At 40.3% G+C, this 17,623-nt stretch overlaps 2 protein-coding genes across 2 annotated transcripts; both read left to right on the top strand.

The window, feature by feature from the left end:
* Positions 1 to 1,327: 1,327 nt before the first annotated feature.
* LOC139158776 (olfactory receptor 1L4-like) lies at positions 1,328 to 2,266 on the top strand. Its single transcript, XM_070736112.1, has one exon. It carries the CDS (start codon positions 1,328 to 1,330, stop codon positions 2,264 to 2,266), a length of 939 nt encoding a protein of 312 aa, XP_070592213.1.
* A 4,448-nt stretch (positions 2,267 to 6,714) lies between these two features.
* LOC139159488 (olfactory receptor 1L4-like) lies at positions 6,715 to 12,714 on the top strand. Its single transcript, XM_070736804.1, has 3 exons — positions 6,715 to 7,635; positions 9,315 to 9,554; positions 12,697 to 12,714. Exons 1-3 carry the CDS (start codon positions 6,715 to 6,717, stop codon positions 12,712 to 12,714), a joined length of 1,179 nt encoding a protein of 392 aa, XP_070592905.1.
* The last annotated feature ends 4,909 nt before the right edge of the window (positions 12,715 to 17,623 follow it).

Here is a 17,623-nt window from a genome sequence, read left to right as displayed (position 1 = left end):
CATATGGTAAAAAGCACCCAAATAATAAGAAATGCCCCCCAGCCCACACCTCTTTTTGAAAAGAATAAAAGAGAAAAAACCCCAGCCCTGAACTGGTTTTGGAAATGGTTCCAGTGTGTATACACACACACATATAAGGGGGGGAGAGAGACAGGGATGGAAAAAGAGGAGAAGTGAGAGGGAAAAGGAATGAGGGAAAAAGGGAGGAAGAGAGAGAAATGACAAACATGAGAGAGAAAAGGGGGAAAGACAGGAGAAGTACCCAGAAATGAGATATAAATTTGAGTAGGGATGATTGATGATTGACTGTATTGATAAGGGGATGTTACATGGGATTGTATATACGAGGGGGTTATGTATGTATGTATGTATGTATGTATGTATGTATGTATGTATGTATGTATGTATTTATTTATTTATTTATTTAATTTGTGTCATTTTGGTTGGTGGTGTGCCCCAGGATTTTGTAAATGTAAAAAATGTGCCGCGGCTCAAAAAAGGTTGAAAATCACTGCTCTAGTCAGATGAATACCTGGTAAGCAGATTTTTTTCCCTTCTTTTATTTCCCCAAAACTAAGGTGTGCCTTATAATTCTGGTGCGTCTTATACTCCGAAAAATACGCTATGTCAGAAAAGTAGCCTTTGAAGTTTAACATGTGGAAAAAAAGTGTGCCTGAAAAATATGAGTTTAGTGCCTGTTAATGTGCACAGTAATGGATGAGATAGATAAATGTTTTACACAGAAGAAAGCTGTCTGGTCTATTGCCCTAAAATTAAGCCATTTCATCTTAAGTCATAGAAAGTCATAGAAAGAAGGAATATTGGCAAAGGAATTCTGAAGCCTTTTGGTCATTTTTAAAAAACAACCTTAACTGATCAGCCCAATTGCCAGATATTTTTTCTTTTATTGTCCTTTCCCCTATTTTAACTCTCATAAATAATTTGTCATTGTACATTCCCCCATCAGTCTGAAAACAAACAAAACCACCAAACAGATTCTCAGTTGCTTGGGAACAGTGAAAGAGGATAGAGATTAATGGCCTTATTTGGAGGAGAGTGGCTTTTTCAGTTGTTGGAATGCAAATTTATTTATTTTTATTTTATTTATTATATTTATATGCCGCTCACTACAAAACAGACTCAGAGCGGCTTAAAATAAAATTAAAATAAGTCTGTCTGTCTTTCACAAGAGAAATTGCTCTGAATATACTTAACAGCTGCAAATATTATTTTCTTTCTCTAAGACTAGCTTAATATTTTTGGATCCAGCTGAAAAACAGAGCAGAGAAGTAGACATGAACCTGATCCTAAATGCCTGAGTTGCAGGATGAACACAGAAGAGAAGAATCAAACCAACTCTGCTGGATTCATCCTCCTGGGTTTCTCCTCCTCACCAGCCCACCAAAGTTTTCTCTTTCCCATCTTCCTATGTATGTACCTGCTTTGTCTGCTAGGAAACCTCTTGATCCTCTTGCTGATCTTCTCCAGCAGCAAACTCCTCCAAGCTCCCATGTATTTCTTCCTCTGTCACTTGTCACTGGCTGACCTTGGATTTAGTTCTGCTGCAATACCTAAATTGCTATACAACTTAGCGACCCAGACAAAAACAATATCCCACCATGGTTGCCTGACACAGATGTATTTCTTTGTGAGTTTTGCTGTGACAGATGACTTTCTCCTGGCCTCCATGGCATACGACCGCTATGTAGCCATCTGCCACCCATTGCGCTATGCCAGAGTCATGAGCTTCAAGTGTTGCGTTCTGTTGGCTGCTGGCTGCTGGCTCATGGCTCATTTCCACACTTCGTTGTACGTCTTGTTGATATCTAATTTTACCTTCTGTGCTTCCCGAGAAATACCCCATTTTTTTTGTGACATCCACCCTTTATTGAAAATCTCTTGTTCTGACATCTCCATTGTTGATAAGCTTCTTGTCAGTGAAGCGCCAGCGATTGTGCTTGGGCCTCTGCTTCTCATTCTTTTCTCTTATGTCTTCATTGCCCTGAAGGTAGTGAAGCTTCCATCTAAGTCCAAAAAGTACAAAGCTATCTCTACTTGCAGTGCCCACTTCACCACCGTGGCTTTGTTCTATGGCACGGTGATAGGCACCTACCTCCGGCCATCATCTTCCTATTCTGTCTCGAGCCTGAGAGTGGCATCAATATTCTATACATTGGTTACTCCTATGCTCAATCCTTTCATATACAGCCTGAGGAACAGGGAGATACATGCAGCCATCAAAAGACTGGTAAGGAATTGGTTTTAGCGCAGCCAGCATCCTCAGCCATGGGTACAAACAAGCATGGCTATTAATGGCCAATATTTAGTTAGAACAATTAACCAGTGGAATAGTTGTGAATGTTCCAACACTGGAAATTTTAAAGAAGAGATTGGATAACCATTTGTCTGAAGTGTTGTAGAGTTTCCTGCCTATGCAGAGGGTTGGACTAGAAGACCTCCAAAGCCCTTCCAATCCTGTTATTCTGTTCTCCAGCATTTAGGATACCAGTTTTTCCATTAGTCTCTTGCCTGTAAAAGAATTGCAAAGTACAAGCAAGCTTCCCTTTTATATTAGCTGTTTTGCAACATGAAAAGGTTCCTGCAGATCTGTCTATAACACTACATTCCACTCTGCTCCATGAAATAAAATTCAACTGTCAGAAAATACTCTGCTTTTGAACAGCTTATTGACTGAAAGAACCTCTGTAATGACTTTTCATATTGGCAGTTTTCTGCAGGCTATCAGAGCTATTGCTTGCATTACAACCAGAGTTTTGTATGGGGTGTTTGCTCAAAGGGGCATTGGAACTAACCTGATACGCCCTTTCTTGTAGGGTGGGAGCTAGCCTTCAAGAATGGGAAAAGACACCACTCTTAGCCAATCAGGACTGAGTTTGAAAGAGTATAAATAGCACCTCTATGCCTCAGTTCCCTCTCTTTTGACAAGGGATGTAAAGTCTGACTCTGCGTGCAATCTTCGAACCACAAAAAACAGTTTATTAACACAGCATTCATGTAAATCGGAAAATGCAAACCAGAATACCAGTGGCCAGATAGACCGAAGGAAAGGGAGGGACTTGGAGGCTAGCTCCACCATATGAAAAAGGACATATCAAGTTCCAACACTCCTTCTCCATAGTAGGTGGAGCTAGCCTCCAAGAATGGGATATGCCAAAGTACTCCACCCATTGGAAGGGTAGCCTAAGTCTAGCTGGAACACCCACTTTCCAGCACCATCTGTTCTAACACTGTTTATCTGAAAGCCGCCTCCTCAGAGGCAAAAATGTCCAGTTTGTAATGCTGGATGAATGGTGTAGGTGAAGACCAGGTTGCTGGATGGCAAACCTCCTCAAATGTCACCCGGGTATTCCCTGTAGAGGTGGTGGCCGTGCTCTGCATGGGATGTGCAGTCACTCCGGGAGGATGTGGAAGGGACAACTACCTTGGGAAACAAAGGTAGAGGAGAAAATGCATACAAGAGCCCTGGAGGCCAGGTGCAATGCAGGGTGTCCATTCCCCTTGCCCTTAGAGTGCTGTACCAGGACAGGAACTAGGCAGCTGGGCATTCCCCAGGGTGGCAAATAGGTCTATGACCAGCAGTCTGAAATGGTTCACCAGCTGCTGGAATAACTGTAAGTACAGGCTCTGCTTGGCTGGGTCGATGTGATGTCAGGTGAGCCAGTCTGCCATTGTATTGCTCACCCCGGATATATGCTCTGTTGGGATGGACAATAGGTCCCTTTCTGCCCAGAGCCCAGTGTCATGACCTTCTTCATCAGTTGGTGGGACATGGAACTCTCCTGTCAATTTATGTAAGCCTTGGTGGTCACATTGTCAGTGAGCACCAGCCTATGCTGGTTTGACAGAAGAGGCATGAAATGCCTCAATGCTAGGTTGACAGCCCTCAGTTCCAATAAATTTATGCTGAGGTCAGACTCCACTCAAGACCAGGTTCCCTGGGCCACTTCTGATTCCATGTGGGCACCCCATCCCAGGGTACTGACACTGGTATCACCATAAATCTGTGGGGTTCCATGAAGCAAGTGCCCATGCTGGTAGAGGGAGAGGTCCACTACAGGAGGGTCTTCTAACCCTGGCCAGTGAGGTGATGCATCCTGACCACTGAAAAAAGGAGAAATCATTGAAGGTCTCTGGAGTGCAGGTAAGCCCATGGGGTGATATGGATGGCAGATATCATCCTCCTCAGGAGTGAAGACAGAAGGAACCAATGCTTGAGACAGTACCTTGTGGACCAATTCTAATAGTTGTCCCTCCTCTCCTGGGACAGGTACACCCTTCACTCCAAGGAGTCAATAATGGCCTCCAAATTAGTAATCCCGGTGGAAGGGACCAGCTGGCTCTTTCCCAGATTCACTAGAAACCTGTGGTGCTCAAGATGGAGAAGGTTATCTGGAAATACTTCTCTGATGAAAACGGAGATGAGGATTGGATGAGAATGTCATCCAGATAACACTGGTCGTGCAGGGGTATGGAACGTAAATGGGCAGACAAGGCAGCCAGGATTTTTGGTAAAAACCATTCGTGCTGAAGACAGGCTGAAGGGAAGGGCCTGGTATTCATAATGCACCCCATTCATAACAAAACCTTAAGTGTTGGTGATGAGATGGCCAATGGGAATATGGATATAGGCCTCTAAGAGTTCTGTGGATATAAGCAGATTTCCCTTCCTAATATTTGCCAGGATTGATTGCAGGGTGTGCATTTTGAATTTCTTGTACACTATGTCTTTATTCATAGTGTACAATAGGTTGAGAATAGCTTTCCACCCATACAAGGATTTGGACCCCGCCAGCTGGAATAATTGGGACAACAAAGCCCACTGCATGTCTCTAGTGTTGGAACATGTGGGATGGGACAATCCTAATGAGATAAGTTGGCTCTTCAAGTAACGGGACCCATTCCATGAAGGGATTCAAAGGTGATAACCAATATCTCGAATTGCACCCAGAAGCAAACTGGTAGCCAATGAGCTCATGGCGTGGTGGTGTTAAATGGGACAGTCTTTGGGCCCCAATAATGGTCTATGCTGTCACATTCTGCACCAGCTGTAGCTTCTGAATGCTCTTCAAGTGTAACCCCATGTAGAGTACATTATAATTGTCCAATCGTGATATGACTGGGGTGTGAATGATTGGGTGCAGATGTTCTTGATCCAGAAAAGCCTATAACTGGTGCACAACCCAAAGTTGCACAAAGGCTACCTTAACAACTGCCACTTGCTCTTTCAGGATTGATTCTACAACATGTTTCAGTGTAAAGAGTGATGATATGTACCAAATCCTCCATCCACCAAATTGTAATGAATTACAGATATGAGATATTATTTTTTGGCCTTTTCCCTATTTCCACATTCAATCTGGACATGGAAGGGAACATCAGGGTCATCAGGAGTAATTTCCACCTTACTGTCTTTTTCCCCTTGAAAAACATCATTTCACACAGAAAATGCAATAGGAATAAAACTAATATCAACAGACAAATGGAAGAAAATCCTGTTGAGGTACAACCTGGGAATGGCCTTGAAGGTAAATTGAGTCATAAGGAGGTCATAAGACCTTTTGTGGCCTACTCTGGTTTATACTTTTACTGTGATACGGATTTCCTAATATAAGAGTGCTCGCTACAACCAATGACATTTGCCACTGGGAAGTAGATTTCTCGAGATCCAACACATTGTGAGAAATACTGTTTATTCCAATAAAGTATTTTTTGGTAAAATAAACCCAGTTATACTCGGTAACCACACGTTGCCAATTTTTGATTGCTCAGTATTCCTGTTGAATATTCTACTTTTGATTAACAAGTTCCCTGAAGAATGTCCTCATAACCTGTACTTTCTTTCCTTGGGGAGGACAGTGACAATGAATTATCTTCATCTCATTACAATAAAGATCCTACTTATTCCATTGCCAAGGCACCTCTGCTTCAGGAAGGAAAAGATTATACTGCAAAGACTTTGTCCTTAGGTAAAACAATGGCAACATGAAAGAGATGAATTTTTAATGAAAACATCAAGACTTCAGTTCCAGTAGAGATATGGTAGAGTATCCAGTAATATATTATGGACATAGGATATGATCTTCTTAATGCTTGATTCAGCTTTAAGATCACTACATTCTCAGCACATTGTATCTGAATGAACCCTAGAACAATGTGGAGTGAACCGCTGTCATTGCTGCAGTTTCTATAACTCCCATGCAAACTGCCTTTTTGCAAATGGGGAGAAGCATATGGGGTGGTATAATGGAGGTACTGGTGCAAAAGAAGCCTGGAGAAGGAGACTTTGAATTGGAAAAGGATTGTTATCTCTTTGTTCAGAATGTAGACAGGGCATGGAAACAGCCTGGGAGAAAAATGACAGAATGAAAAGGCTACTGCTTAGTGAAAACTTGGCACAAGCAGCTTTTGAACTTTAACATGTGCAAAAAAAAGTGTGCTTGAACAATATGACAACAATTTATTTATTTTTATTTAATTTATTGTATTTATCCCTCTCACTCCAAAACAGACATAGAGAGGCTTAAAATAAAACTAAAATAAGCTGTATGTCTTTCACAAGAGAAATTGCTATGAATATATTTAACAGCTGTAAGTATTATTTTTCTCTCTCAGACTAGGTTAATATTTTTGGATCCAGCTGAAATAGAGTAGAGAAGTAGACACGAACCTGATCCTAAATGCCTGAGTTGCAGGATGAGCACAGAAGAGAAGAATCAAACCAACTCTGCTGGATTCATCCTTCTGGGTTTCTCCTCCTCACCAGAACACCAAGGGTTTCTCTTTCCCATCTTCCTCTGTATGTACCTGCTTTGTCTGCTAGGAAATCTCTTGATCATCTTGCTGGTCTTCTCCAGCACCAATCTCCTCCAGGCTCCCATGTATTTCTTCCTCTGTCACTTGTCACTGGCTGATCTTGGATTTAGTTCTGCTGCAATACCTAAATTGCTATACAATTTAGCAACCCAGACAAAAGCAATATCCCACCATGGTTGCCTGACACAGATGTATTTCTTTGTGAGTTTTGCTGCGACAGATAACTTTCTCCTGGCCTCTATGGCATACGACCGCTATGTAGCCATCTGCCACCCATTGCACTATGCCAGAGTCATGAGCTTCAAGTGTTGTGTTCTGTTGGCTGCTGGCTGCTGGCTCATGGCTCATTTCCACTCTTCGTTGTACATTTTCTTTGTATCAAATTTTACCTTCTGTGCTTCCCGAGAAATACCCCATTTTTTCTGTGACCTCCACCCTTTATTGAAAATCTCTTGTTCTGACACCTCCATTGTTGATAAGCTTCTTGTCAGCGAAGGGACAGCAATTGTCCTTGGGCCTCTGCTTCTCATTATTTTCTCTTATGTCTTCATTGCCCTGAAGGTAGTGAAGCTTCCATCTAAGTCCAAAAAGTACAAAGCTTTCTCTACTTGCAGTGCCCACCTCACCACTGTGGCTTTGTTCTATGGCACGGTGATAGGCACCTACCTCCGCCCATCATCTTCCTATTCTGTCTCTAGGCTGAGAGTGGCATCAATATTCTATACAGTGGTCACTCCTATGCTCAATCCTTTCATATACAGCCTGAGGAACAGGGAGATACATGCAGCCATCAAGAGACTGGTAAGGAATTGCTTTTAGTGCAGCCAACATCCTCAGCCATCGGTACAAACAAGCATGGCCATTAATGGCCAATATTCTGTCAAAGAATAGCAAAGTGCAACCAGCTTTTACATTAGCTATTTCTCAACATTAAAAGGTGCCCGAAGATCTGTCAATAACGTGATAAACTATTCTGTTTCATGAAATAAAATAAAATTGTGAGAAAATATCTTGTTTTTGGACTGTTTATTTGTCTGAAAAAGTTTCTGTAATGACTTTTCACATTGGTAGTTTTGTTGCAGGCTATCAGAGCTGTGGCTCTCATCACAAGGCAAAGTTTTATAAATTGTGCTTGCTCAAAAAAAAAGATTATTTATTTCACTGGGAACATTTTAGCTGAAGCTTTTGAAATAATGGACATTTATTGTTGCTTTTAAAGAGCTATTCTTTTGAAAGGTAAAAGCTAGAGATCTCAGGATGCTTAAAGTACTGTGTACATTTATGTGTCTCAGTGGGTGTTCAATTGATTATTGGCTATCGTAGGTTTCTTGGGTACATTTTTGTGTTTTCCTATTGCCTTTCTCCAACAGAGAGTGACCAGCTCAATCTCCGCCAGCCACCTTTGCGCCTATGGCAGGATTAGAGCTCATTGACTCCTGGTTTCCCATGTGATACCTTCAGCCCCCACACTAAATCCCTAAATATTCATTATTTTCTCTTTACAAAATTAGCTGGAAATATCTATTCTTATTACAAGGAAAATGAGGGTATCAATAATGAACTATCCTTCAGTTTGGTTGGCTCTAACTTGGCTGATTAATTTATCCTGCCCTTAAATAAGTTTCTTTTAAAAAACAAAACAAAACATGATTGTTATGCATCAATGTGGAATATTTGGTAACCAGCTTCTGTTCTAGGTTACAAGAGTCTGTAATTAATCACAATGAATCATCAACTCCTTTTCTGCCAGATTTCTGTCTTCCTGAATCACAGCACTTGCTTTTCTTGCTGTTAATCAGAACCATCTCCCAGTGCCAAAGATTTGCTGGTGAAATCAGAGGAATTTTTAAAGGCTATCTTTGACTTGCTTGCCATGTAATGGGAATTAAGTCTCCAAATTTTAAACTATCTGTCTTTTGCTAATATGTGTTTTTGGGCCAGAAGTTCTCTCTCTCTGTCTAACCTATATCTTAGGGATGTTGTGGGGGAAAATGGGAGGATGGAGCATTATCTGTATTGTCTTGAGTTTTTGCATGAAATAATGTAACATATAATGTAAATAAGTAACTGTACCATCAGTTGATTTTATTGTTTCTGTCATAATTAATAAAGGAATGGAGGAATTCATAAAATCCAACTAGCTCCTTCTTGTCTTTCCTTTTTGAACTGCATAGGTTTCAAGTCCTATGATATTATTAATTAATTAATTAATTAATTAATTGGATTTCCAGGCCGCTCTTCTCCATAAGCAGTTTATTATCTTTATTATGATCAGAGACCAGCACTAAAAAGTATAAAAAAATACATGGAATCTAAAAACAAGAATTATAAAGAGTATTCAAATATAAAACAGAAGCATATATAGAAAAATAAAAGCCTAACATGTATCTAAAAAGGGAAGCATTAAATGGGTATAAGGGAGTATAAACTTTAGTATGTAACAGACTAAATCTATTCCAGTATAGAATCCTTTTTAACAGGGGTGCCTTGGAGTATTTAGATCTGGCCCACAGAGCTGCCCTGGAAACAGTGAAGGACTGGCCCATGGTGCCTCTGCCAGTGAAAGTGGGCACCAAAGCTCCGTTTTCAGCAGTCACACAGCCCTCCTGAGCTCCGTTTTCAGTGGCAGAGGGTTGCAGGAGGCCATGGTAGCTGAAAAAGGAACTTGGGAGCCTTTTTTTGCTGACAGAGCACTCAATTCACCACAGGCACCTTTGACAGTGAGGTCGAGCTGGCCAAGCCCACCCTGGCCATACCCACCCTGGCTCCGAGGTCAAAGACAACCCTGATGAAATCGAGTTTGACACCCCTACCAGTGTTCCCTCTAATTTTTTTGGGGGGGGTGGGCGGAAAAGTATAGTGTCTGAGCGGCAGTCCCTTTGGGACTGGGCTGCACAGAAATAATAAATAAATAAATAAATAAATAAACAAACAAACAAACGAACGAACGAACGAACGAACAAACAAACAAACAAACAAACAAACAAACAAACAAACAAACAAACAAACAAAAAACCCACCCTGTTTTGCCTCAGAGAATTTCAAAATAAAATACTGTACTGTGTGTCTATAACAGTGAGCTCATAATAGGGCAACTCTATCAATATCAAAATGCCACTTAAATAGTTGAGCTAGTTTCAAACTAGATTTTGATTTTCTTTCTCTCTTCCTTACTCCCATTCTTTTTCTTTTTCTTTTCCTTCCTCTCCTTTTTCTATCTGTTTCTCTCTCTTCCTCTCTTCCTCTCTCTCTCCTTCCCTCTCACTCTTTCCCTCTCGGCTTCTGGGCAGGTTTGGAAAACTGAGTTGATGATGATTTTTAAGTGAGCGATTGCTCACTGCTCAGCTTAGAGGGAACTATGACCCCTGCTCTAGAATTTCCAAACTAAATATCCATTCAAGTGTGCAGCTAATAAGTAGGCTGGCTTGACCACATGACAAAAGTACACCTTCCTTCCCTTGTCCTTACCACTTTCTATAGAGGGACGATCAAGAGCATCCTGTCATATTGCATTATTACAGTCTGATTTGGAAGCATTACTGCTTTGGACAGGAAGGCAGTGCGGAGGGTGGTGAGGATGGCAGAAAAACTATTTATTTATTTGACTTCTATGCCACCCAATCCCGAGGGACTCAGGGCAGCTTACAACAATACAAATATAATACAGTAACATGCAGTACATAATAAAGATTATTAGCAGTTCAATTCCATCTATCCAGGATGGAAGTGATGCTTGACCAGTGTTGGCAGTATTGTCTGAGATACTGCATATCCTCTTCTTGACCTGTTTTGGCATGACATTGTGCCAGAATAAATGCCCTGTGGTGTTAGGTATTCTGAGATTAGTGAAGTATGCCATATAGCAATGATGGCGAACCATTTTTCCCCAGGTGCTGAAAGAGCGTGCATGCGAAAGTGTCCACACCCATAATTCAATGCCTGGGGAGGGCAAAAACAACTTCCCCTGCTCATCAGAGGCCCTCTGGAAGCTGGAAATGGCCTGTTTCACAACTTCGGGTAGGCTCAGTAGGCTTGGGTTTCACCTTGCCCAGGCTCCAAAGCCTTCCCTGGTGCCAGGGGAGAATAAAAACACCCTCCCCCATCCCCCAGGAGGTTCTCTGGAAGCCAAAAACACCCCTCCCAGAGCCTCTGCATGAGCCAAAAATCAGTTGGCTGGCATACACATGCATGTTGGAGCTGAACTAGGGCAACAGCTCGCATGCCAGCAGATTTACTTACTTACTTACTTACTTACTTACTTACTTACTTACTTACTTACTTACTTACTTACTTACTTATTTATTAGATTTATATGCTTCCCCTCTCTGTAGACTTGGGGCGGCTCCACATGCCACTTGTGGCACCTGTGCCATAGGTTCGCCACCAATACCATTTAGGCAGAGTACCTGTTAGGATTAAATGTCATCAAAGACTGGGTTCTGGCTAGAACCAATGGGTGCTCCTATGTTTTCCATATGTTGCTTAATGAGTGTTTTGGCTTGATCATATACCATGCTGAGTAGACAGCCTGGATTGAAGCTCAATGATGAGAATTTAATTGCTACTGCCAATCATCCTTCAAAAATCATCCTTCGTAGTTGAAGGGGATTGCTTATTATATCTTTCTTCAACTTTGTGTAGTCATTTTTCCAAGAAAATTATTAAATATTAAGTTATAGAGATACAAGTGGGGGCGAAAGTATTTAGTCAGAAACCAATTGTGCAAGTTCTCCCGATTAAAAAGATGACAGAGGCCTGTAATTGACATCATAGGTAGACCTCAACCATGAGAGACAACATGAGAAATCACATCCAGAAAACCACATTGTCTGATTTTTAACAAATTTATTTCCAAATTATGGTGGAAAATAAATATTTGGTCACCTACAAACAAGCAAGATTTCTGGCTTTTGCAGACCTGTAACTTCTTCAAGAGGTTCCTCTGTCCTCCACTCATTACCTGTAGTAATGGCACCTGTTTGAATTTGTTATCAGTATAAAAGACACCTGTCCAGAACCTCAAACCATCACACTCCAAACTCCACTATGGTGAAGACCAAAGAGCTGTCGAAGGACACCAGAAACAATAAAAAGAAATATAAAAAAAGAAATATAAAGTAACTTCCCCCTTGTCTCAACAAGTGTAAACAATTTTAATAACTTGTTATTTTCACTTAAAGTACAACAATCTTTCCCTCTATTATCGCGAGGGTTCCGTTCCAAGACCCCTCGCGATAATCAATTTTTCACGATGTAGGGTTGCGGAAGTAAAAACACCATCTGCGCATGCGCGCCCTTTTTTCTATGGCCGCGCATGCGTAGATGGTGGAGTTTGCGTTCCCCGCCGCCCACGCAAAGGGGAAACCCCGATTCGGCTCCTCGCTGCTGCTGCGCTACCGAGCAGATCAGCTGCTGGGCGGCCGAAGGAACCTTCCCTGGGTCTTCCCCCTCTTGCTGGCGGGCGGGCAAGCGGCGGGCATCAGCGAGGAGCCGGGGTTTCCCCTTTGCGTGGGCGGCCGGGAAGACCCAGGTTGGGGGTTCGGGGGGGTGCTGGGAAGCCCCCCAGGCTGGCTGTGACCTTTTAAAACATCCGCGCCACTTCCCAGCTGACTCCCGAAGCCAAACCCGGAAGTGGTTTTTTTTTAAATTAATATTTTTTAAAAAATCGCGATATAGCGTTTCGCGAAGATCGAGATCGCGAAACTCGAGGGATCACTGTACTTAAAACGTCAACATTCAATATATTCAAATAATGTCCCAGAAGTTTTCAAGTTTTCTTTTCATTCTTTCTTTTGTCTCTTGGAGAAATCTTTCAAATATGCAGAAATGTTGCTAGTTTTGAATGTCTTATTTGGGTTTCAGGCTGATGGTTTCTATTAGGTGGAAAATAATTAAATTACATGGAAATGTCACACTGAGTTTCATTCTTCAATTCTGTCTGCTCTTCAGGCCTTTCAAGTTTTTATTCCTGAAAATTTAATCAACATGTATTTCACTATGCAGTTTCCATTGGGATTTTTTCCAAAATGGCTGAGTCATAAACCCACTCAAATGTTTGCACTGATTTTTAAGGGCAGGTCTCACTTTCCTCCATTTTTCATGTTAAATATTTCTAGATGTTCTGTGATTGGTAGATCCTACTCTCCTGAGATGATCACAAGAAAGCACCTGAAAGAAATTGTGAAAGGCTTGAGAGGGCTGTCTAATATGCCAGATTTTCAGGACCATGGACAGCTCCACATTTGGACCAATTCTGATTCGAATTGAGACTACAATGGTATCTATTATGTTCCTTATAACATATTAAAATGAAACAAATTACCTTTAAAAGAAAGTAACTGGACTGTTTGTTTTAGAATGAGTATATATTTTTCCATGCATATCATGAGTAGAAGAGACAGTAACACATTGCTTAATTTATATATCCAGTATTCTTTCATCATTTTAGTCATTCTCTATCCCCTGCACTATTCTTCTGCATGTTTCCAACCAATATGGTCCTGAGCTTTCTTTTGCCAATTGGGCTTGCAATATTTGCTGATGTCGTTGGTCCAGAATGTTTCATGTTTTTTTGTGGATGTTTTTATCAAGTGGGATCCATTTTATGACTGCCTTGGTCCATCTGCCATCAGTTCTTCTTGCTATGTGACCACCCATTTTTAGAAATATAGAAACATAGAAGTCTGACGGCAGAAAAAGATCTCATGGTCCATCTAGTCTGCCCTTATACTATTTCCTGTATTTTATCTTAGGATGGATATATGTTTATCCCAGGCATGTTTAAATTTAGTTACTGTGGATTTATCTACCACGTCTGCTGGAAGTTTGTTCCAAGGATCTACTACTCTTTCAGTAAAATAATATTTTCTCATGTTGCTTTTGATCTTTCCCCCAACTAACTTCAGATTGTGTCCCCTTGTTCTTGTGTTCACTTTCCTATTAAAAACACTTCCCTCCTGGACCTTATTTAACCCTTTAACATATTTAAATGTTTCAATCATGTCCACCCTTTTCCTTCTGTCCTCCAGACTATATTTTTATTTCAATTCTTTTACTCTCTTGATGATATTGTATTTTTTTCTTTGTTTTCTAATCCATGAGCAGCTCTTTCTAACTTGTCTCATAATGCAAAGTATGTAATTTTCCTTCGCTCTTTACACCACTCACAACTTTTGTATTGATTGTGAAGTTAGTGTGCATGTTTTCCTAGCACATGTTAGGTAGCACACACTGATCAAAAAGTTTTCTCTTCAGTATTTTCTGCACACTCCAATTTTTCCATAGCAATATAATATAAATTTGATGGAATACAGTTTAGTAAATTCCTACTTAGCAGAGCTGTAAAATCAATAATGCCCAGGAGAGAGTATAATATCCCCTAAATTATAATATTATTTATTTATTTATTTATTTATTCATTCATTCATTCATTCATTCATTCATTCATTCATTCATTCATTCATTTAGATTTCTATACTGCCCTTCTCTTTTCTGCAATCATCCTCCCTTACTTTTCTGCAGTCACTCTTTGAAATTTATGATTAAGCCGCAGCCTCTGACTTTCTTTTACAGCTGCTTCTAAACTTCATGGTAGATTAATCTTCATTTCTGTAGCAACTTTGTCTGGCATTCTTTCTAATTGGCAAACTTTTCTGTTACCTTTTTATTAAAATTGGCAGTGTGTTGTATAATTTCTTTTTCTGATAATGGCATTACCAAAACATTAAGTTTATCTTGACCAATCATTTCATATTTAAAACATTATTCTGGAGGTAAGTATGCTGAAAGGATTTGATTGAGTTTCCTATTGTAAGGCCTCACCAGTTTGTAAGAACTAGTTCCTAGCCTAATGGAAATTCAGATGATTTTCATGTTTCTTGTTATCACTGAAGAAACATGTTGAATTATAGAAAAGCTATTAGGGAGGGAATCAGAATGTCTCTAATCTAAATATATATATATATATTAATTATAAACTGCAAACTTTTCAGTTGCTGGAATTCTTGTAACTGTATCCCATTCAACCAGTGAAGGGCTACCAAAATTTTTACTACCGGTACCACACTGTGGGCGTGGCTTATGCAGGACGCCCTGCATTTTCTTTCAATATATTTCAGTGCAAATTGGGTGCTCTGGGGTGGAGCTCCATTTTTACTACCTTACTGCATCCCCTCCCCCCAGTCCGGGCAGCAGCACACCCCTGAGTTCAACTCAGTAAATCTTGCTGAAGAAAACTCTGTGGAACTTGAATTCCATTTACCTAAACCAAATTCTGGTTTAGCCTGAAAACAGCAAACAAAGAGAGGGGAATAAAGTTTAGAATTGCCCCCCCCTAATTTATTCAATTAGTGTCTTTCTGCAATGCCTAACATTCATAGTAGAAAATTAATCAATCACAAAAAAGTTACATCTGGAAAAGCAACTCATGGGCTGAACTTGCCTTAGATCACTTTCTATCTACAGTATATGCTTTAAGTGACTGAATAAACATTTTTCCCCAGGAAAAAAGACTGCTTGTTTGCTAGTCATGGAGTTGCTGTGGGGCATTTTTGCTTAAACAAAAAGCAAAAATGGAAAAACTAGATAAAAATCCTTTCCTTTCCTTTCCTTTCCTTTCCTTTCCTTTCCTTTCCTTTCCTTTCCTTTCCTTTCCTTTCCTTTCCATTCCTTCCCTTCCCTTCCCTTCCCTTTCCATTCCTTACCTTACCTTACCTTTCTTTTCTCTTTTCCCTTTTCCCTTTTCCCTAACAGTGGCATCGCTATGACCAGGAAAAGAATGAACTGTTGTCACATGCTTGTATGTGATTGTATTTTCCCATTTACTATACGGAAAGTTGAGCCCTAAAGAACTTACACCTGAGAAGATGTTCATGAGGACCCAGTGATGGGCTCCTACGGGTACGGTCTGGTACGCAGTACCGGTAGCAAAATTTGGAGCTCCACCCCAGAGCACCCAATTTGCACTGAAAGATGTTGAAACAAAATGCATAAGTCACGCCCACAGTGTGGTAGTAAAATTTTTGGGAGCCCATCACTGTGAGGACCCTAGGGGTGGGGAAAACGAATCCTAATCCTGACAATATCTTCAATACAGGAGTGGTAAACATATGTTAATAATACAATACAATTTATTTATTTATTTATTATTTATTTATTTATTGGATTTGTATGCCGCCCCTCTCCAGAGACTCAGGGCGGCTAACAGCGACAATAAAACAGTGTACAATAGTAATTTGGTATTGATGATTAAAAACCCATTAATATAAAAACCAACCATACATACATACATACCATGCATAGAATTGTAAAGGCCTAGAGGGAAAGAGGATCTCAATTCCCCCATGCCTGGCGGCAGAGGTGGGTTTTAAGTTGTTAATTGAACCTGTCTCAGATGCCTCTATGAAATAGATTTTTTTTGGAGGGCTGCCAATACAGATAATTTTTATGTTTCTTTTTTGGCCAAATTGGCTACATTTTTTTCCTCAGAAATCTGTTCTTGACATCTGCTTTCCAGCCCAATCTTACATCACTTGTTATCACTGTTGAATGTTCTAGCCTTCATTAATAAGTTCCCCAAAGAACCTTGTTTTTGCACCAATGCCTCTTCCTTAGGGGTGCCACAGACTAGAAATTATCCCTACCTCCTCACCACAGGCACACTATTTCCCACCATTGTTCTGTGTACATCTGCTTTGAGAAAGAAAATACTGCCCCGTGAAGCCTGAGTCCTTGTTCAGAACTGAAAAAATTATCCAGAATCTCTTCACCAGCAAAAAGAAACTGGATCTTAGTCGAGGTATTTTACCAGAGGTACAGTATAATATTTAGTGATTTTTTAAAAAAAAAATGGATACAAGCCAGTAAGCTTTTTATTCAAGAGTTTTCTCTTTCTCTCTCTACATCATCAATGTACAGAATTGCATTTCATCCTTCCACACTATTGCTACCCAGCATACTGTATTTGAGTTGAAGAAAGAAAATTTGAAGAAAGATAATTCCTTATTCAGTTTTCTCTCTTACCCTTCCAATTACCTCAACATAAACTGCACTTTTGCAAAGTTGTGTAATGTATAGAGGCCATAAGATAAGGTGATGCAGCAATGAGAAGACATTGTAATAGAAATGTTAAGTTCTTTCATTTAGAGTCCTCAGCTAAGTAGGATATCCTCAGCCGGGAAGAAGAGGTTGTAAGTTACAAGAGAACTCCTCCTCCCTCTTCAGATTAGGGCTGGGTAAAGTACTTGTTGAAGGAGTCCGTCCATGACCAATCAGGGCATTGAAGATTGGAGGCAATGGATGAAAGCTTTGCCTCAGTAGAAGGTCTGATTAGAAGGTATGATTATTTACAAAGCACATAAATTCTTAGGGACAACTTTATATGCGAAGGGTTCGCAATATATTGTAAAAATGGAGCAAAGGACAAAATTGTGTTGTGTGATTCCTCTATCTGCCATTCTTGCTCAAATTATTTTCACCAAATGGCTTTTTTTTGTTTTTGCAAACTGGATTATAGGGATAGGAATGGTATATGAAGGTGTGGGTGAGAAAGCAGTCCAGAAAAGGAAGTTGAAAAGAACTGTTATGGGTAGAATTTGGTTTGCCCTACAATAGCTAAATAGCCCAGGAAACAGTCACAGAATTTGGAGAAAGGCTGTTGCGTAACTGCTTTGCATACAGAATTTCCCAAACACAATCCTTGGTCATCATCAAAGAGTCAAAATGTTTCTGCCAGTTAGGTCACACAAGGTTGAATGAAACAGATAAATTATGCGTGGCAGTAGAAGACAGC

This window comes from Erythrolamprus reginae, chromosome 2, assembly GCF_031021105.1.
Source record: "Erythrolamprus reginae isolate rEryReg1 chromosome 2, rEryReg1.hap1, whole genome shotgun sequence".
Taxonomy (NCBI): Eukaryota; Metazoa; Chordata; class Lepidosauria; order Squamata; family Dipsadidae; genus Erythrolamprus; species Erythrolamprus reginae.
This window is presented reverse-complemented; position numbering and strand designations above follow the sequence as displayed.